General features: G+C 47.3%; 1 protein-coding gene across 4 annotated transcripts in view; it reads left to right on the top strand.

Annotated features, from left to right (window-relative positions):
- Nucleotides 1-15889, top strand: part of Srl (sarcalumenin) — a 51082-nt gene extending 35193 nt beyond the window's left edge. For 3 of the 4 annotated variants that reach the window (XM_048789232.1, XM_048789231.1, XM_015490799.2), the window contains exons 2-6: nucleotides 5569-5670; nucleotides 6708-6803; nucleotides 10057-10173; nucleotides 10891-11124; nucleotides 12697-15889. In XM_048789232.1, coding sequence (XP_048645189.1) covers nucleotides 5601-5670; nucleotides 6708-6803; nucleotides 10057-10173; nucleotides 10891-11124; nucleotides 12697-13508 — 1329 coding nt within the window. In that variant the 5' untranslated portion in view covers nucleotides 5569-5600 and the 3' untranslated portion in view covers nucleotides 13509-15889. Of the gene's footprint in view, nucleotides 1-2422; nucleotides 3767-5568; nucleotides 5671-6707; nucleotides 6804-10056; nucleotides 10174-10890; nucleotides 11125-12696 lie in introns of all 4 variants that reach the window. The other variant, XM_015490798.2, reaches the window with a different exon arrangement.
- The last annotated feature ends 5787 nt before the right edge of the window (nucleotides 15890-21676 follow it).

Here is a 21676-nt window from a genome sequence, read left to right on the forward strand (position 1 = left end):
CTATGTTTCATGGGTGTTATAGACCAGCACCTCTCAAACCATAACTGAGGATTTTGTTAAATGCTGACTCTGATCAGTGGGTCCTGGCAAGGGACAGAGAGCTGTCTCCAGCAAGCTCCCAGGTGATGCTGAGGCAGCTGGTCCCAGACCACACTTTGAAAAGTGAGAACCCTGCTCAGAGGTTGGGCCATCTCCTCACAACTCTGAAGTCAAATGGCCCCAGCTAGTTATTAGCTATGTGACATTGGTGAGGTCCTCAGTGTCTGGTTCCGACCTCATTTGTAAAACGGGGCTTAGGGGTTAGGAAACTAGAGGTGCAGGGGCAGAATCAGTACTTAGAGGGAGTGGAAGTACTTAGGTGGTAATGAAAGCATTTTTTCCCCCGGTACTAGGAATTGAACCTAGGGTGTCATGCATATTAGTCAAACATTGTACCACTGGATTATATCCCCAGCCCCTCAGCCCCCATTTAAAAAAAATTTCCTTTTTAGTTGTAGATGGACAAAATATCTTTATTTTATTTATTTACTTTTATTCAGTGCTGAGGATCGGACCTAGTGCCTCATACATGCTAGGCAAGCACTTTACCACTGAGCAATTACCCAACAAGCCCCCATTTTAAAGTATTTTATTTTGAGACAGGGTCTTGTGAAATTGACTATGACCTTGTACTTGCAATCCTCATGCCTCAGTCTCCTGAGTAACTGGGATTTGCAGGCGTGGGCTACCACATCTTGCTATGAAAGAAAATTTAAATGAGTAACATCTAGCATCCCACCCTATCCGCCCCCCACCACTGCCACCAACTAAGGGATCTTACTTGTACCTGTATGTAACCTCTTTTAGCACTTTCTATGGGTCAGCCTGTGACCTGGGAGTACAGAATTAAGACATGGTTCCTGCCATCCATGAGCAGTCTGGAGCATGAACCAAGAGGGAAGGCACCTTCAGGGAGGGACTGAAGTCACTCTGGAAAGGGGTTTCCTGTGCCCGCTGAATATATCACAGACCAGGAGTTGGCAGTTCTGGGTTTTTTACCCCTTAGTCACCTGGTAGCCACATGTCTGGGGCAGGTCAAAGACCATCCACTAATTTGGCCCTAAAATTTGTCTGGCAGTAATGAAGGAAGTTAAATGTGGTCATGTTTGTGAAAGTGCTTGCAGAAAACTTTATATATTAGTATAGGGCTCCTTTGTTATAAAAAATCCCAAAGCTTTCCATCCTTCTGAATTTCATGTAGGCTGCATAAAGGGACTAATGAGAAAATCTCCCTTCCTGACCCTGGAGGCTGCCCCAGCTTTCTGAGAACCAGGGAGAGGGTACTCTGAGTCTGAAAGACTTTTCTTTATGGGACACAGAGATGGGAGCACCAGGCTTGGCCTGAGATGAGAGAAGGGTGTCTATACCCAGCAGAGGGGTGGGGAGAAAGAGGCCTTGAGAGTCAAGGGAATTGGGGTTGTCTCAGCCACCTCAAGGTGAGTTATATGCAGTCCCCTGATCCCCATAAGCCTGCACTGTCCTCCTATGGTGGGGCCTCCTCTTTAAAAAGATCTCAGTCTGGGCAGGAGGGGCAAAAGGAATAGGCCCAACCCTTGCTTCCCACCCCATTTTCCAAAATTATTAAACTTGACCTTTGGCAGCAGTCTCTGGCACAGACTGGGCTCCTATATGCTTTCTCCTGCTTCCTCTTATGCCCTCCCTCTCTGGGTAAAGCTACAGGCCCTTAGAAGGGGATCCCCTTAGAAGGGGTTGGCTGAGGCCACTGGGAAGCCCAGGCCTGCCTGTTTTGGATATCTCCTCTTTAGTCCCTGTCCCCTCTAATCTAAGGTAGTGAGGCCAGCAAATGCCTGCCATTAAGGGGACAGAGTTAGATGTGTGACTTAATAAGGTTGAGAGCCACAAGTAATCCCCTAAGTACTTTGCCATGTAACCTAAGATTATCTGGCCTGCAAACACCTGTTTTCACCCCTTTGCTGATAGCAGTATAAAAAGCATGCTGGTTAATGACTCTAGGAACTGACCAGGGGTAGAATGTACAAACATTGTCCTATCTTGGAAGTGTCTCCTCGTGAGCCAGGTGGCACGTGCCTGTCAGCAAGGTTGAAGAAGGACTGTAAGGGCTCACCCAAGTTTCCAACCATTGTAATCATCAGGACCTAATGGGGACTCGAAGGTCAGGGATAGGTCTTTGGGGCTCTTGGGGTAGTATATCATCTAACTCACTTAGTGATGGACGATGGATCAGTCCACTAACATCTTGGGATGGAGGCAGGTGATCATGACAACCTGGGGAGGGAGGCATAACCCTGCATACCAGGCACGCGCCATATTCCCGTCAGCGGGAGCTAGATTCTTGTAGACTCTTGAGAAGCAGAGCAAGTGCCAACCCCGTGAACTGACCAATCATGTTCTAATCATTTAGAACTGCAAGTCCCTGCTTCGGGTGGCACAGAAGATGTTGGCAATTTGTTGGAGAATCATTTCTCTGCTGGAGACGCAAGTCTAGAGGAAAAAGAAAGGGCGCTTAATGCAGATGCGGCCCCTGGAGACAAGAATCTGCTCCTTCACTACCCAGACCACAGGGAGGCTGAGAGCTCGGAGCAGACCGCCATCGGGGCCCCTGCTGCTGACACTGGCCCAGGCCCCGAGCCAGAAGCCAGCCTCTCCAATGCCTCAGCCTCAGAGTCAGCTCCACCTGGGGATGCTACAGGGACTGGGGAGGAAGAGAAGGGGCCACCAGTGGCAGGCACCCTCCTTCCAGGAGGGGATGAGGGTCCCGTGGAAGAGGAGAGACCAGAGCTCAGTTTGGGAGAGGGACCAGGAGAGGAAGAGGCTGGGCTGGGGCACCCCACTTTGGGAACTTCCAGTGGGGAGGCAGAAGGACAGGAGGAGAGTGACAAGGAAGCCAGGGGAGTCCTAGGAGACAGCTCCATGCAGGGAGCAGTATCAGGAGTGACAGAGCCTGAAGCCTTGGGGGCCTCTCCTAGGGAAGAGGATAAAGAGGTCCACACCCCAGAGGCAGAAGGCAAGGGCAGCCCAGGGCCTGATCACCAGCTGGTAGAGCCAAATGGAGCCCCCATCACCACATCTGCTGGAGAAGAGTCAGAGAATGACAAGGACACAGAAGCCGGGGAGGGGGCTGAGGACCAGCCACAGCCCCAGGCCGATGATGCCCTGGAGGCAGAAGGCGAGGGCATCCCAGAGCCTGACCACCTACCAGCAGAGCTAGATGGAATCCCTGTGGCCACACCTATGGGAGTAGAGTTGGAGGCTGAACCGGACACAGAAGCCGGGGAGGGGTCCAAGAACCTGGGGGAACCCAGCCTCAGCCAGGAGGCTGGCCTAGCCACAGAGGCCAGTGAAGAGTCTGGGGGTGCCCAGAGCTCCAGCACCGGGGAGACCCAGGAGGACCTTCCCCCTGAGGGCTGGGCACCAGGGATGCCTGAGGAGGAGCCAGATGAGGCCTCCTCTGAAGAAGAGGGTGGTGAAGAAGGTGAAAGTGAGGAAGAAGGAGGAGTTCCATCCAAAGAAGAGTCTGGAGAAGACAGTGGCGATGGGGCTAGCTCAGAAGAGGAGGGGGGCACCTCCCAGGAGTCTGGGGAGCCCCAGGAAGCAGCAGGAGCCACGAACTCTGGGCAGGAAGGGGCCCAGCTTGGCACAGAGGAATTAAATACAGGGTCTGAGGGTGGTGAGGCCCAGGACTCTGATGCAGAAGAGCCGGAAGAGGGACATCAGGGGAGGGGGAATCCTGTAATTGCTCCTCAGGGTAGGAATTGATTCCTTAAGGCAACCCCAGAACCTTGGGCAGTTCCATTCTTCATGGAAGTCTTGTATAGGACAGGACAATCAGGGATGGGATATGTGGGAGAGTCCCTAGGTAGTTGTGGGTTTGCCAGGTAGGGCCTGTTCGGGGTACCAGCCTGGGGAGGTATCCTCTGTCTTCTCTAGTGTGGGGGGACTGAGCAAGAAGGTCCAGAGGGACTTGGCCATTTCCGAGTCTGGCTCTCTGAACCCCTCCTTTAGGGTTGCTAGATGGACCAGTGCCTTGAGGACAAGGCATAAGAGGACTGATGGCAGGGAATGAGGCCCCAAGTCCGGCTGGTGAAGCAATGTGCAGGGAGTTGGAAGGCGGTTGGGAACCACTAAAGTGATCGCCTTGTGAACTAGTTCCTGGGTCTCCACTTGAACACCTCCTGTAGGAGGAATGGGAACTGCGACCAAGAGGCCAGGATCACAGAATGAGAACTTGGGCTGACTATGGCCACTGATGTCCCTGAAACATCCACCTGGAGTAGAGTAGCCCTCAAAGGACTAAGGAATAGGAAGGGAGGGCATAGGGCAGGGACGAAGCTATTGGGCAGTGATGCTAGGACCCTCAGGATCCTCAGTCCTCATTCCCCATGACCGCGAGTAGAACAGAAGCTGGGCTTTCGGGGTGGAGGTTGGGGTCAGGTTCACTTTCCCAGACAGCTTCACACAGGTTTCCTTGCAGAACTTAATGTATATACTCTGTCAAGTGCTTATATTCTCTGTAAGTGGTGGGCCTGCAAGCAGTAAGCACCTCCCTATTCCCTGTCTTCCCTTCTGGAGACGCATGGGTTTGAACTTAGATACTGCATGACGCATATGGATACTGGTCTCCCTCTGCCCCACAGATCCAAGTCTACCTGCTCCTAATCTGAGACCCTCTGAGCAGGTGGCCTGGCTAAAAAGGTTGTGACCTTAGAGGCCTAGGGAGGTGAGCAGCCTGTGCCCTGGAGCTAGCTGGTGGTGGGCATGGCCATCTGTTTTTTGCTTAGGGTCCAGAGGGACCTGGACCCTAAACACACACACACACACACACACACACACACACACACACACACACACCAGACATGGCAGTGGCTTCTACCCATTCTCCTGCCAGTGTGATCCTGATAACTCATTTGTTCTGTCAGTTGTCTGAATGGCTCCCGCTGCCTTGAATGAAATGCAAACCCCCATGGTGGCCTTTAAGGCCCCTGTGGACCTCTTCAGCTCCCCAGCACCCAGTTCCCCTTCTCTGTGACCGGCTATAGACTGCTGCTTCTCTGCATCTTGCTAAACAATTCCTATATGGTCCTTCATAGAAACTCCTCTCTCTTTACTAATTAACCCCTTCTTAGCTGCAGACCTCAAGGGAGACTCCTCTGACTCCCTGCTAAGGCTGTAGGCACAGCCCTAGGCCCTTAGCTGCCAGGATTCTTCATCTCATAGCTTCCTTACTGTTCTTAATTATTACATATTTTAAAGACTATTCATCATTTATCTCCCACTAGACTGTGGGAAAGCTCCCCGTGGGCACCACTGCATTCCCAGCATGACACTAGGTGCTGGGCATGTAATAGGTGTTCAGTAAATAAAATGGATCTCAATACTTCGAATTTAAATTTGGATTTTCTAATTCTATCCTAAAGGCAGAACTCAGTTCAGTTCAACCTGGCAACTTGTTCAGCACCTGTTTGAGGCCCAGCCCTGGTCCCTCTCTCTGGAGCTTAGAGCTCAGCTGGCCTACTTTACCCTGACCCTGTTGTCTGCTTCTTCCCTCAGAAGAAACGGAGGATGTGAGTGAAGAAGCCCCAATGAGGGACCGCTCCCACATCGAGACCACCCTGATGCTGAATGAGGACAAGCCAGCTGATGATTACTCAGGTAACCAGAGAAGAGAGGGAGACAGACCAGCCCTGTGGCCAGCAGCCAGGCAGAGTCTGGGAGCAATAGAGCCTCACGGCTGTCACTCTGAAGCCAGAAGGGACCACAAGGAAGAGAAGAAACCTGGGAAGGGGGGGCGGTGCTATGTGAGGCATCTCCATGAGCAGAACCAACACCGGAGCCTCCAGGTTGGTAGGGAGGCAATCCAAGCTGAACAACTACCACAAGGGCCAACGGCAAATCCCAGGGCCGCCTCCATAGAATATGCCCACGTCTGTGCTCTGGCAGAGAGGATAGTTAATAAGAACTCAACTCATTTGTTTTGACTTTTAGTTTACAAGGCTCTTTCCAATCCAGTGTTTCATTTCATCATCATAATAACCTGAGAATTTCAGTAGGGCTTGTCCCATCTTAACTGATGAGCTAGCCAAGGTCAGAGCAAGGCAGCAATTTGTTCTTGGTGCACAGCCAGAGAGGAGCAGAGTGAGGGCCAGAGCCTCTCTAGCTTGTTTCTTGGTTTCTGAGCTCACTCTCCCAGGAAGACACCTAGGGATGACTGGGTCCAACCAGGGGCACTGGGGGTGCGGTAGGCAAGGGCTTGGGTAGCTGTGCTGCGGGCCTGCTGGGCACCTGGCCTCTTTGACCTCTGGGTCTAGGGCAGCACAAGCAGAGGCAGGCAGCAGAGATATAAAATAAATGGAATTCTCATTTTTCAAGGAGAGGACCTTCAGTTGGGCTGTAGGCTGAGCTAGTGTTTCCAGATACACTGTTGAGGTAGGAGGGAGAAAAAAGTTAAGTTTAAAAAAAGAACTCAGGAGGCTTTGCTGGGTAAGTAGGAGAATGCTTTTGCCTTCAGACATTGGGATGTGGACTAGTTCCCTCCACAAAAGTGAGCATATCACACACTCTCTTGGGTTGCCAATGACCGTGCTCCCCACCAGACAGAACTGCCTAGGGTATGAGGTCACCCCACAGTGAAGGAGCTGCCTAGAGTCCACCTAGCCTGATAGTCTCCTCTTACCCCTCTTTGCCCCCAGCGGTGCTGCAGCGGCTTCGAAAGATCTACCATTCATCCATCAAGCCCCTGGAGCAGTCTTACAAATACAATGAGCTTCGGCAGCATGAGATCACAGGTACAGCATGGCCCAGAGTGGGGGCCACACCTCTGAACCATCCTGACTATGCCAGTGCCTACACATTTCACAAGTTCCATACGTGCTATGTTCAAGTACACCAGGGGCTGAGCTCTCCTGAGAATTGGGCAAGACAGGGACCTTAGTCCTGTGAAGCACCCATGTCCAGGAGGAGTGATAGATAGTGTACAAAGCATTGATAGATAGCATTTCATTGTTAAGCATTTATGTCTCAGTAGCACAGATTTTGATTTCTGGGACGGTGATGCCTGGTCAGGGAGCTTCTATTGCTCCTGTGTTCATGAGCCCTCCAGGGCTTCCAATTCACTTGTGGATCATGTCTGAGTCCTCTGATTGGCCTGTATACCTCCCTTCCTACCTGTCATTCTTACCAGGTGGCTTGTGTTGGACTGGTGAAAATAATAAAAATGAGGCCTATTTCTTATAAAAAATTGTTTTTAAATAGTGCATAATAGTATAAATTGCGGGGGGGGGGGGCGGGAAACACTTCCTTTCTTGATCTCTCACTCCTCCAGTTCCATTCCCAAAGATGCCCTGTTGTAGTCTCTCATGAATGCTTCCAGACATTTCCTCTGCAAACATGAGCATAGAGAAGTCTGTCTTTCTTTTTACACAAATGGGGTGTATTGTGCCGTGTGTGTGTGTGTAGATCCCTCTTCTTTCTGGTGCCTGCTTGGTCCTTTCTTGGTCCTCTCATGTTTTGTATAACCAGTATCCTCCTGATGGACATGGGGTGCTCTTCATTTTCCATTTTAAAAAATGTTCCAGGCATTACCATAATCGTATTTTATGTAAGTGTACTCGTAAGATGTTTTTTTAAAAAGTGCAATACTGAATTAAACATTTTGATACTTGTTGCCAAATTTCCTTTGACTATACCAATTGGTAAAGAACAGTAGATGAGCGCACTTATTCCCCCGCAGCCATGCCATTTTTAGTGTTACTCATCTTTGTGGTGCTGGTGATGGAACCCAGGGCCCTGAGCATAGTAGACAAGTGCTCTACCACTAAGCTACACCCCAGCCCTATTGCTGTTTTAATTGTGATATTGCAAATGTCTTCCTGTGTTATCTCACTTGATTCTCTCAAATAGCTATATAGTAGATAGGGTATTATCGGGTGTATATTATTGTTTTACAGAAGAGGAACCCAATGCCTAGGAACCACTGTGTTTCCTGGGTCACACACATGGGATTAGGATGGAGACTCTGTATCTTCTCCCAGGGGAAACCCTGTTCTATAGCTTCCCATACTTCTTCTCACAATCCTAAGTAGTGCTCTTCTCTTTCACAGAGAACATAGAGACCTTGGTGTGAGGTTACAGTCTCCTAGTGGCTCTGCTCTGTCCTCCACACTTACCTTCTCTCCAGCCTTGACACCAAGAATGGTGTGGCACTCCCAGGAAACCCCAATCTTGAAAGCAGCAGAGGCCAGGAGGCTGCCGGTTGTCCCAGGAATGGTGCTCTGGAGGGAGGGCGTATGTTGCTGGCTCCTGGTCTCACTTTCTGAACTTGGCTCTTCTCCCCAAGTCCCTCGCCAGTTTCCTGCATGACCTCCTGTCTCTGGTACTCTTTGCTGGTCTCTCCCACACATGCCCGTGATGCCCCCCTGCTGTTGAGAGTAGGAACAGCAGAACCTTGTCTGGGGTCTGTCTCAGAACCTGCAGATCTGCAGGGCCCGCCTTGGCCTCCCTCACCGCCACCCCCACCTCCACCTCAGGGCCTGGGTAAAGAGACTTTTGTGAAGTCTCTATGGCTATAACTGGGAATACCTGTCACCTCCCTGCCTACCCCAGCCAGATGGGGACCTCTGTGTATTTACAGGCAGGGAGGGAAGGGGTATGACCATGGTATCCCTTCCAGGCAATGTATATGTGCCTGCATTCATAAGACATAATCTTCTAGGACTTAGCTTCACTCCAGAGAAAGAAAACCAGTGCATAAAACATCCAGGTGCAGAAGAGGAAGTACTGTAAAAAGACAGAGGGGAACATGATATAGATAAACACTGCTATATATGCATTGAGATAGCGGAAAAAAATATGTTAGAAATTAGCAGTGGCATCAGACACAGTGGCACATGTCTGTAGTTCCAGCTACTAAGAGTTTGAGACCAGCCTGAGCAATATACTGAGACCCCTGTCTCCAAAAAAAAAAAAAAAGACATTGAGCAGTGGTTACCTATTAGAGATGGTGTTGTGGCCCAGGGAGATTGGGGATAGGGATGGAGGTTTTTTTCATTGTGTATCTTTTTATACTTCTGATTTTTGAGCCAAGGACTTAAATAAAAATATAAGAATAAATGAAAGAAATAAAAAGGAGGATTTTAGTATTCTATGCAAGCTCAGGGAGACAGAGACATCTGGAGACTTAATTATGTAGGACTGATTATTCAGAGAAAAACTGAGAGAGGTACTGAGGAGGCCTGCAAATCAGCAGTGGGACTGACTGCATCTCATGTCAAAAGCCTCTCACCCTCCCCTCCCTGTCCTGCTTTTTTTTGTGTGTGTGGTACTGGGGATGGAACTCAGGTCCTCACACAGGATAGGCAAGTGCTCTACCCTGAGCTACACCATCTTTGCTTTTTATGCTCCCTAGCATGGACTCTAGAAGGTCCTTGTACACAGGGCCCTAGAACCCTAACCCTGTTCAGTGTTTGGTCTTGGACAAAGGCAAATCTGTAATGGAATTTGGACACTAATAGTAGAGACTGGCCCTAGAGCCCAGGGTTGAGTTAAGCCTAAGGTGAGGATTTGGGGAGCCAATGAAGAAAACTGTAGAGCTGGGGACAAGGCAGGTCCAGAATTCAGATGGTCCCAGATTGTATAAGTTTCTTCCATGTCCTTTCTTTCTCTGTTATCAATTTGGGTTACAGTTGTAACTTCTCTCCTTGTAGAAGCTCTTTCCTTCCTTTTTTATGAACTGTTCTCCCAGAGTAAGCACTAAACCAGTGCTTGTGGAATTCACTTAGCTCCTCCTTCTGGTGTGGGCAGATATGCCAAGGATCTGGGCAAGGTCAACACAATAACTTCTTTTAAATAAGAAGTTATTAATCTCTTGCATTTACAGAGCAAGAGAAGTGCCACTGATGGCTGCACAGAACCAGTGCACACAGAATCCCTCAGTTCAGTTGGATGATGGTCAGGGATGCAGAGTGCTTTAGAGAACAGTGTCACCCCTACAGTAAGAGCGATTGTTCTTTCACTTCCATTTCTCATCCCTGTTGTCTACAGATGGGGAGATCACTTCCAAGCCAATGGTGCTGTTCCTGGGACCATGGAGCGTTGGTAAATCCACCATGATAAATTACCTTCTTGGGTTAGAAAATACTCGCTACCAGCTCTATACAGGTAAGAGATTTTTTTTTTTATGTGGTTGTTAGTATTTGAATGTCGTATGTAAAAGTACTATGAAAGATTAAAACATTTATATAGTCTTCAATAATAATTAAAAATACATACAGGAAACTGGTAGCTACACCAGTGTTCATAGCAGCATTATTTAAAGTAGCCAAAAAGTGGAAATAATCCACAAGTCCACTGATGGGTAAATGGACAGTCAAAATGTGGTTTGTTCATATAATGGAATGTCACTTGGCCTTGGAAAGGGATGATTGTGCTATGAGAATGTATCAGATACATCTGACAGATGCTCTAACCTTGATGAAGCTTGAAAGTAATATGCTAAGTGAGAGAAACAAGAAACCAAAGGTCAAATATTGTATGATTCCACTCATATGAGGTACCAACAGTAGGAAAATTTGTAGAGAAAGTAGAATAGTGGTTGCTAGGAGTTGTGAGGAAGGAGAAAAGGGAGTTACTGTTTAATAGACACAGAGTTTCCATTTGGGAATATTGAAAAAGTTCTGGAAATGGTGGTGATGGTTGCACTACAATGTAAATGTGCTAATGCCATTAGGAAAGAAAGAAAGAAAGAAACAAGTAGCTTGGCAAACATGTCCTGCCCTTGTGGCAAACCCTCCCTGAAAAGTCTTGCTCATTCACCTTCTTTGCAGCCATCTGTTTCTCAGAGATGACTGTTTTCCTGCAATCTCACCCTGCATGTAGGTGCTGAGCCCACCACATCCGAGTTCACGGTACTGATGCACGGGCCCAAGCTGAAAACCATCGAGGGCATTGTCATGGCTGCTGACAGTTCCCGGTCCTTCTCGCCCCTCGAAAAGTTTGGCCAGAATTTTCTGGAGAAGCTGATTGGTATTGAGGTTCCTCACAAACTTCTGGAGCGGGTCACTTTTGTGGATACACCAGGCATCATTGAGAATCGCAAACAACAAGAAAGAGGTAATTTAGCACCCATTTTTGAATAGCAAGAGCTCTATTTTAGAAAATTACTTGAGAAGGAAGTTTGGCCAGTGTTGCCAAAGACCAGGAGATGCGTTTTTTACCTCCACCTTCTTCTCCTTGTCACTGGGGTGCCACTGGGTTTTGGAGTGCCTCATCTTCCTACCTCCCCAAGGACTGATTTGGTTTGAAGATGGTCATTATTTTCCCAGAAGGAGAACTAGTTTTCTCTGCAAGAGCTCCAAGAGATCTATGCCATGACTGACTCGTCTTTGGGAGGCCCAGTCTGTCCTGGGTAGTCAAGGGCCTGGACTAATCAGATCCCAGTCAGGTATATTTAATTTCTGGCTAAACTGGGCCTGGGGCTCCTGGGCTTGCTCTGGGTTGCACCTGACGTTCGAGTCTTCCTAACTCCCAGTTTCTGTGTACTCAGTTCTGCTTCTGTTTAAGCTTTTATCAGACTTTCTAGGATCCTGCTTGCCTTCAGGTGTCAGGGGAACACCACTTTGGGCCTGGCAAGCCTGAGGCCATGGCATAGGCTACTATGTACTGTCGTGACACTGGCCTATCTGCATTGATGAGTCCTAAACAGGGCAGTTGTAGAAACATGTGACCAGATGCCTGATTTAAGTTTATGGTTATGACCATCATTTGGGTTATAACTAGATCCTGTTTTATTGGTGATGATATTATCACTCACAATTATAAAAGTCAATTAACCTTATTGTACCCCCAATGTATATCCAATTATACACTGGATAATTTTATGCATTATTGGTTGGTCATTGTAAAAAAAAAAAAATGCAGGGCTGGGGTTGTGGCTCAGGGGTAGCACGCTTGCCTAGCATGTGTGAGGCACTGGGTTAGATTCTCAGCACCACATATAAACAAATAAATGAGTAAAGGTCCATCAATAACTAATAAAAATTTTAAAAATGCAGTGTTTTCAAGATAGGTATTCCTCATCTCATTTTGTAAATAAGAAAATCGAGGAAATAAGAAGCAAAAGGAGTTAAAATATATTGGGCACCACTATATGACTGGCAGCTTTGATTCTGTGCTTTCCTGTTCATCACAATATAATAATCTTCTCATCAGTTTTGAAGTTACTGCTTTTCTTGTATTGTAGGTAAGGAGCTAGAGCTTAGGAGCATTTGCTATCCAGCTGTCCAGTGGCAAAGCCCAAATTCTGTCAGTCTTAACACTGGATCCTTATTTCTTTCTCCTAAATCTTGCATCCTCTATCACGTTCTTCCAATTCCCTGACTTCCTTAACAGTTTTTCCATTGCCCTAGATTTTTTTAGACAGTTGGAAAATCTCCACTTTGAACAAGTATTTTAATTCCTTAGAGACTTGGATTCCACTGTAGATGAAAGGAAGGATCAGGCTGTTCTTGGTTAGAGATTGACAAAGAGCAGGAGATATGCAATTAATTCTTTAGTAGTCTTTAGAAACTCAGAAAATCCCTAGAGCATGAACTTTCAGCCCACAGAATGATTTGGTTCTGAAGGGAGGTATGCGGGGCTTTGCATGAGCTCCACCAGCTTGACTTCTCACTCTGTCTCCTCAAGGATACCCCTTCAACGATGTGTGCCAGTGGTTCATCGATAGAGCCGACCTCATCTTTGTTGTCTTTGACCCCACCAAGCTGGATGTGGGTCTGGAGCTGGAGATGCTCTTTCGCCAGCTGAAGGGACGTGAGTCTCAGATAAGGATCATCCTGAACAAGGCTGACAACCTGGCCACACAGATGCTCATGCGAGTGTATGGGGCCCTCTTCTGGAGCTTGGCCCCTCTCATAAATGTCACAGAGCCTCCAAGGGTTTATGTCAGCTCCTTCTGGCCACAAGACTATAAACCTGACACTCACTGGGAACTGTTCCTCAAAGAAGAGATCTCCCTTCTAGAAGACCTGAACCAGGTGATTGAAAACAGGTTGGAGAACAAGATTGCTTTCATCCGCCAACATGCCATTCGGGTCCGCATTCATGCCCTCTTGGTTGACCGCTATCTGCAGACTTACAAGGACAAAATGACCTTCTTCAGTGATGGAGAACTGGTCTTTAAGGACATTGTGGAAGATCCTGATAAATTCTACATCTTTAAGACCATCCTGGCAAAGACCAATGTTAGCAAGTTTGACCTTCCCAACCGAGAGGCCTACAAGGACTTCTTTGGCATCAACCCCATTTCCAATTTCAAACTCCTTTCTCAGCAGTGCTCCTACATGGGAGGTTGCTTTCTGGAGAAGATAGAGCGGGCCATCACCCAGGAGCTTCCCAGCCTCCTGGGTAGCCTCGGGTTGGGGAAGAATCCAGGTGCTCTCAACTGTGACAAAACAGGGTGTAGTGAAACCCCAAAGAATCGCTACAAGAAGCACTAGATAGTGTGTAGCTCTTCTCAGGTCCCTGTTGGTGAATGAGCTTGTGTCCTGTCTGAGAAGTCCTGGTTTATTAACCCTTTGAGCCACACTGGTGAGAATCAGTACACACTGGAGATTTGGGAGTTTTGTTGAGGCCTGTGGTAGGTGAAGGTGTGTGGGTCTAGGAAGGAGAGCGGAAACTGTGAATTATAGTGTGCTTTTCTTGTTGCTTCAGTTAGGAGGCCTGATTGGGGCAAATCAGGCTCTACTTGCTTTTCCTGGGTCCTGTCTTGAAGGGACAGAGAGCAGCTAAATTCTAGTGTATACTAAATGAGGGTCAAATAAGCTAAACACAGCCTGAGTGAAGAGGGCTCTCAGGTCCATGTTGGCTCCTTCCACACACGGTCTTCTGTTTGTTCCCCAAACCTCCTCTACTCTCTCCCAAGCTTGGGCTGACTTTCAAAGGCAGATAGCCTCTTGGATCTAAATTTACCTGAATTTTGAGCCTGTCCCAAGTACCTCTTCACTGTTTCTCCATAACACTGAGAGAGAACAAGAGTGCCTAGGTCAGGGTGAGGATCTGCCTCCCAAATGCCATTTCTGTGATGTCCCAGCTGGGGAGATCAGACCCATCACTGGCCCCAAGAGGTGGTGAGTGGGTGGTGGCCTCAGGCTGTTCCCTCTTGGATGTAACTTAAGTGAGGGTACTGGAAGGGCTCAGAGGGTTAATTGGTTTGCAGTGTGTCTTTGTCTATTGCATGTCTTGGAAAACTCAGATCCCAAAGGTGTTGGGTTTCAGAGTGGACAATGGAGACTTTGTTCCTTGTCCTTAGGGACTTTGCTGGGCAGTCAGCCTCTCCCAAATTTAGGAAGAGGCTGTTCCACAATTTCTCTGTGGAAGCACTTGGCAGAAAAGTTGTTTCTTCAGTTTTCCCATTACTATGGCTTTTCCTTTCTTTTCTTCTCCATTCCCTGATATACCAACACTTAAACCAGAGAAACTTCCTACGATGAGAACCAGCACCAGCCATCTGGCATCAGTGGCAACTGAAGCTTAGGGTTTAGCGTCCACCTGTCCTTGACATGGATAGCTGTGGACTGTACCACAGGACATCCAGGGCTTTCAAACACCAGTGAGTGTGGATATGTGTGTACATCATCCAAGAGAGGTCAGGAAGATGACAAACCTGAGGCCACAGAGAAAGAACTCATCATGAGAGTCCTGCATGGCCGGCAAGCACTGTCCCCTCGGAGGGGCACAGAGACCCAATGGATAAGTGCCCTTTGAAAAGGAGCATGTACTGTGAGATGTGTGCATACAGGGATAGCCCAGGCCTGCCTTGAAGGGCTCCTTTTGATGGACACATCTGGCCACTCCTCTTGGGAGCAAGCTATCCTTGGGTCCTTAATCCTGTCCTGGGTCAGGACCCACCAGCACTGAGTAGTCATCTGGATCAGAAGGAAATTTTGAGAAAAAGGTTGATTAGGAAATGTAAGTAGATTGGTGATCAGATGGGGTCCAGAAAGAACCCCAATTTGATTTAGTATTGCTCAGAATTCGGAGCAGTCCCATGCCTGCTGCAAGAGAGGCTGCTGCTTTGGACTTTATGGAGGACCCAGATCCTCTCACGGACAGCCAGAGCCTCCAAACCCACCAGGACACTGTTTCAAGGAGCAAGCCAACTGGAAAAGAAAAGCGAGTTCTGTAAGGGACACCCATGAAGCCTGGTAGCTGGGGCAGATGAGTTGCAATCTGTCCTTGGACTTTTCTTCTCCCCCAAATGAACAACCCCAACCCCTTGGCCTCACTTCCAAACCACTTATCCTCTTGGAAGACTATCCCTCCTGCCTGTCTCTTTCACACTGCTCATCTCTGTTGGTTGCTTTTGGTGAATCTGTTTTTTTTCTTAATGCAGTCAGGGAAATAAAAAGTTCAGGACTATATGGGCCTTTTTTTAGCTGTGATGTCACCATAATTTTGGGAAGCAGGGGGGGATGAAGCTAATCAGTTCATGTAGTATTAGTATTTTGGGGGGGCTATATTATCAGTGTGTCCTCCCACTTTTGGATTTTTCTTTTCTCCATCTATTTTCCTTTTCTTTTTTCTTCTTTCTCTCCATTCTGTTCCTCTCCTCGCTGTCTGCCTTACCTTTCCTTGACTGCCCACAGGCCTGTTGATCAATCAACACAGGTTCTAAGTGCCCATTCTTTGCCCAGCTCCGTGGAGGATTCTGACTCTTAAAGATGATGGGGCTGGGAACTGGGGAAACTTGGGACCCAGAGATTCCCCAAGAGGGGTCCCTGTGAATATTTGTGGAGGAATAGGGGCTGACCCTTTCCAGTGACCTTTAGATTCTGACTTTACCAGGGAGAATATTTCAATAAAGTTCCTATCTCTTTAACATCTTCTCCTTCCTGATTGTCTCCAGCAAGATGAATCTCTGATCTTGCTTTTATGTAGGAGAATGTACTCATTTTCAGATTTCTTGGGGATAGGTTGGGAGTTGATAAAGTGCTTATTCTTGGTTTGGATGCTTTCTGGCACCCTCCTTTGGTAGCTCCCTCCTGCTTCCAGCCTCCCAGGTATTGAAGATGGCTTGTTCTTTCAGCAGTCATGAAACTAAGGCCTATTCCCTTTAGAAATAGGGGTCATTGAAATTTTTATCCCCAGATCCCTCACAGAGATGGCTCAGGTAACTATACCAGTCAGCCCATGCCCTCTGCCGTTCAACTGCCTCCAGATGCCCATAGCCACTGTGGAGGAAGCCTGAGGTCTGCAGGAATGGTGAGGATGGCTGCCTCCCCTGGCTGCTCCAGAAAGTGATTGCCCTCTCCACCTGGTATGGGCATGGGCCTTCTGTTTGTTACCTTCTGAACACATCCTGGATTGCCCTTCCCAGCCCAATTTGCTCTTTTCAGTGTCCTGGAAATTCAGCAGTGCTCTTGAATTTTGAAGTTTTCCCTCTGGTATCCTCCAAGAAATTTCACATCTTTGCTTGAGGGTTGGCTTTGAAAGAGAAAGAACAGGGCCCTGGGGAAGAGGTAGGAGGTTGGAATGAACCAAAAAGGGAGAGCTGGACCTAAAAATCCAGGCCATTGCCATACAGTTGTGCCCAAGAGGATGCCAGACTCAGGTGACATCCCTGGGTACTCCTGGGTGCTCCTGGCTCAGCAGTGGCTGGACTTAGGGCTGAGTGAGTGGAGTCACGCTATTCTTTGTTTGCTTCCTGATCAGGGAAAGTCTATATGCAGTCCACAGTCTTTGAGCAACTGAGCAACCTGACCTACTAAAGTCACTCCTGCTCACCTGCCCCACCTCACCTTCTCCTACCCATTCTTAGAGAAATTGAGTGCTTTCCCTACAAGAGAAAAGTCACATAAAGTCGGTGGGTTTTTTTTTTTTTTTTTTTAGTTGTTGATGGACTTTATTGTCTTTATTTTTATGTGGTGGTGAGAATTGAACCCAGTGCTTCATACATGCCAGGCGAGCACACTACCACTGAGCCACAACCCCAGCCCCAAAGTCGGTTTTGAACAGAAATGTAATAATCCGTTGGATCTGTCTTCAAAATTGTGCTGTTTCACAAACCTCATAACCCTGTCACCTTTAGGTTAAGTCTGCCTTTAGGGTGCTAGAGCAACCAAACAGAAAATGGAGAAAGCAAAACAGAGGCTATTCTAAACATACCCAGGTAATGTGAGGGGTTCGAATATAAAGAATGAATTTAAGGGTCATGTCATTGGAACATTACAAGTAGTTATACAAATAAGGGGCATGCAAAAACATACATGTGAAGTTCTTATGTACTGGAAAACAGATGTGGGTGTGCAATTTTGTGGCCAAATGATGCCTGAGTACCTAGTCCAGTGTTCAACACCTAGGAACTCTTTACCTGACCCCAAACCTTTCGTTCCCCTTTTTTCACATGGGCTCTAGGAGAGTAAAGAAAGGTAACTATGTGTTTTGCGTTGTGTGTAGATGGTCCTTGCCACAGAGGTATGCCTGGTTTGGGCAAGTGACTGTGGCTGTGAAGGAGTAATTGTATTCATATGTGAGAGTGGAATACAGATTATGGGAATATGTATGTATGGGCAGATGTGTGAATGGGGTGAACCCGGATAGTCAAACAGGGTTGAGACCCAAGAAGAGGCAGCCATGGAAAGACATCTTACTAGTCCCTGGCTTTGCAGGTATGCCTTGCCACAGTGAACTAAGGTGAAAGGACTTTAGAGAACTTAATACATACTGGCAACATTTCATGCCAGTTCTATCTTCTGAGACATTAGGCTCTGGCTTCTCCCAACCCAAGGAACCCTTACTTTTTCTCTAGAAGACCATAAAGACAATACAAAGAAAGCATTAAGAAAAACAGAAACTGAGAGTAGTAACATAAGGTTGTCTGTAGGAAAGGTATATTCAATAGGTTGGGCCAATCTCTTACCCTCAGGATAAACATTCATATAGGAGCATTTCCACATCTGCTTGGACCATGGAACATGTTCTGTTTTCTGATGATGTCTATGGGGAAGGGAACCAATTCTAGAGGATCTCCTTCGTGCCAGGGCTTTAGACCCACAGGCCTCACCACACTTATACCTTCCAATGAAGTGCTAATCATAGTGCTGTGCACTTGGGACTACTCTGAGTGCTTTATGTACATCATTTCATATAATCTTCACAATAACCCCATAGGGAGTTAGATGGCTTGCACATTTAAGAGCACAGAGTCTGATTGTTTGGGATTGGTCCTGGGCTTCCCCACTTGCTACAGGGCTGTCCTAGGTAAATAATAAAATTTCTCTGTGTTTCAGTTTCCTTACTCACAAAATAGACACTGATAGTCCCTCCCTCCCATGAGGACTATCATAGTGGGGATTAAGTGGCTTGATATATGTGTTTAATATGCTTGAAATCATACATCGTATGTGGCCCACAGAGAATACCCAGTAATTGTCAGTTGTTATTACTGTTAGTATTCATATTTTACCCATGAGAATGATGGTCAGAGTGGCTGAGATGATGGCTTGTGTGCACAATTCTACTTGACACTTGTCTCCCCTTATGGGTTATGCTAGGGTACTTGCTTGGGACTTTCTTCTTTTTTGGCAGTGGGGGGATTGAACTCAGGAGCACTTGACCACTGAGCCACATCCCCAGCCCTATTTTGTATTTTATTTAGAGACAGGGTCTCACTTAGTTGCTTAGTGCCTCACTTTTGCTGAGGCTGGTTTTGAACTCACAATCCTCCTGCCTCAGCCTTTGAGTTGCTTGCTTGGGATTTTTCTGACCCCACACCTTTCTTTCCCCTTTCTTCACAAACTGGCAAAGATTCAGAATTGCTTGATTTTTTTTTAATATTTATTTTTTAGTTATAGGTGGACACAATGTCTTTATTTTACTTTATGTGGTGCTGAGGCTCGAACCCAGTGCCTCACTCATGCTAGGCGAGTGCTCTACCTCTGAGCTACAACTCCAGCCCCAGAATTGCTTGATTTTTAAAAATACTTAAAAAAAAATTTTATGTGGTACTGAGGATGGAAACCAGTCCCTCACACATGCTAAGTAAGTGCTCTATCATTGAGCTACAACCGCAGCCCCTACTTGATTTTTTTTTTTTTAATGGTCATTCAGCACGTTGAACAAAATTTAAAATATTTAAAAGTAATTTTCGGGGCTGGGGATGTGGCTCAAGTGGTAGCGCGCTCGCCTAGCATGCGCAAGGCACTGGGTTCAATTCTCAGCACCACACAAAAATAAAAAATAAAAGATATTATGTCCACCTAAAACTAAAAAATAAATATTAAAAAAGTAATTTTCATCAGGAAATGTACTGAGGGTTGTTTCTTAAACACATACTTAAAAGTAAATTTTAATTCCATTTCACATTTGATCTTCTCCATAATCTTGTAAAGTAGATGGGAGGTATATTTATTATCCCTAGTTCCAAATCCAACATGAGGAAACTGCATCTCCAGAGAAGTCCAAAGACTTCTGCCTGAGTTTACTCAACTCATACACAACAAACACAAAAAAGTTGATTTTCTTTTTTCTATTTTCTATCACATCAATTTGTGCTAATCTGAACCTAAACCAAATTGTGTATAGTATATTTTTATTGTACACTAAAAAAGTGATTTTGTATTTATAAAGAGTACAAAAATATTTGTTATATTTCCATTTAAAATTTTTTTTACTTGTAGTTGGACATAATACCTTTATTTTATTTTTTAAATATTTATTTTTTAGTTTTTTTAAAGTGGACACAATATCTTTATTTTATATTTATGTGGTACTGAGGATCAAACCCAGTGCCCCATGCATGACAGGTGAGCACTGTACCACTGAGCCATAACCCCAGCCCCACAATACCTTTATTTTATTTATTTATTTGTATGTGATGCTGAGGATTGAACCCAGCACCTTGCACACATGCTAGGCCAGTGCTCTACCACTGAGCCCCAGCCCCAGCCTCTAGTATACTTCCATTTTATCCAAACATTTGAGTTTTCCCCAGCACAATTTCAAAAGATTTAGAAGTTTTGAGTAACCATCTAGTAAGAGACACAAGGCACAGGAAGGGGAGTTATCAGGGAAGAGACATTTTTCAATTCATAAACTGGGATACATGGCCTGGCAAAGGATTTGCTTCCTCATTTGTTTCCACTTTTATTTTGAGATAGCCTCCCTGTGTTGTCCAGTCTAGTCTTAAACTCCCACACTCAAGTGAATGCTGGGATTACAGGCCCTGCCCGTTCTCATTAAAAAGGGACTAACATATATAAACTGTTAAATTTATTTAAACTAACTTATTTAAACTTCTGTTGAGAAGACTCCACTCAGATAGCATCAAACTGAGAGTACTAGAACACATAAGGGGTTATGCAGCTTGGGGAGGGAGTGGAATTTTAGCTATACTTTGAGGGGTGGGCAGGTTTGGCTGGTCAGAGATCAGAAAGATGATCCTGAGGAAGATCAGGAGTTCACACTCAAAGATAAACTGTGTGGTGGTGATGAGGGGGAAACAATCCAGGTGAGAGGAGGAAGTTAGGGAAAACTGGGACTTAAATGAAAGCCCATGAGGTCTGGGCTTGAGGCCATTTGCAAGTTCCCGGGCAAAACAAGGTGTGCAGTACCACAGAAGATCCAGCTGGCAGCTGCACTGGGGTAGGGAGGAGGAGGTGGGAATGCAGAGGCCAGAGCTTAACACCAAGACGCCTGCTGCCTGCCCCTGGGCCCGCTGGATTGGGGCACTGGGGTCTCTGCCCCACTAGAAAGAGCTGGGAACCAGCCGATGGAGTCCCAGAAATAGGCCATAGCAGCAGACCACCCCATCAGCCTAGCCCTGCCTGGGAGCTCCTGTTGGGGCTCTGAACCCCCACCAGCCCAAAGGAGGCCACAATCTGTGTCCTTTCTCTGGATCCCTGTGACATTTTAGGTCATTCCATTTCTAGAGACAGTTAACACAACAGGTGAAAGGACCAGCGAAGAGGAGGTCATGCTGTCCTGCGTGGCTCTGAGGCCCTACCAGGACACTGGGCCCTCCATCTCCTGGCCCTCCACCTTCCCGTCCAGCGTAGATGAGTCATAGCGGGAACACGGGCAGGGACGGAAGCTGCATCCTGTGCGGGTACAGGCCTGCAGGAAGATGCATTTGTGGACGGATCTCCCGGGCTGCGTCCTCCTCCTACAATTACCGTAGGCGCTGCAGCCTGCATTCCCAAAGGGGCCAAGTCTGGGCGCTCTTCCTTCGTCCGAAAGAAAGCGGGCGGCAGGAGGAGCCTCGGCCTTCCCCAGCGCACCTTAGTGGGGAAACTAAGGCTGCAGCAGGGCAGCTCTGAAGAGGGGTCCTGAAGGTGAGCGAAGCCGGGATCCTGGCTGAATGTTGCCTCTTCCCTCAAGCCCAGCTCCTTACGCGCAAATGACTCACCCTGAGAATGGGGAACTCATCACTCGTCTTTGAGGACTGGGGCCGACGTTGTGGCTGCCCAGCAGTCCTAGATCCCGGGATCTAGCCCAGCAATGCGCTCTGCCCTAAGCCAATCTTGCTCTGAAGATCCCAGCATTGTGATCGACCCGCCCCGCCTCCGCTCGCCCCGCCCCGCCTCCGCTCGCCCCGCCCCGGGCTGCGCTCTCCGGCTGTCACGCGTAAACTGTCTGGCGCAGGCTGCAGGCACAGGCAGCAGATGCG

Source organism: Marmota marmota, unplaced genomic scaffold (assembly GCF_001458135.2).
Source record: "Marmota marmota marmota unplaced genomic scaffold, marMar, whole genome shotgun sequence".
Classification (NCBI taxonomy): Eukaryota; Metazoa; Chordata; class Mammalia; order Rodentia; family Sciuridae; genus Marmota; species Marmota marmota.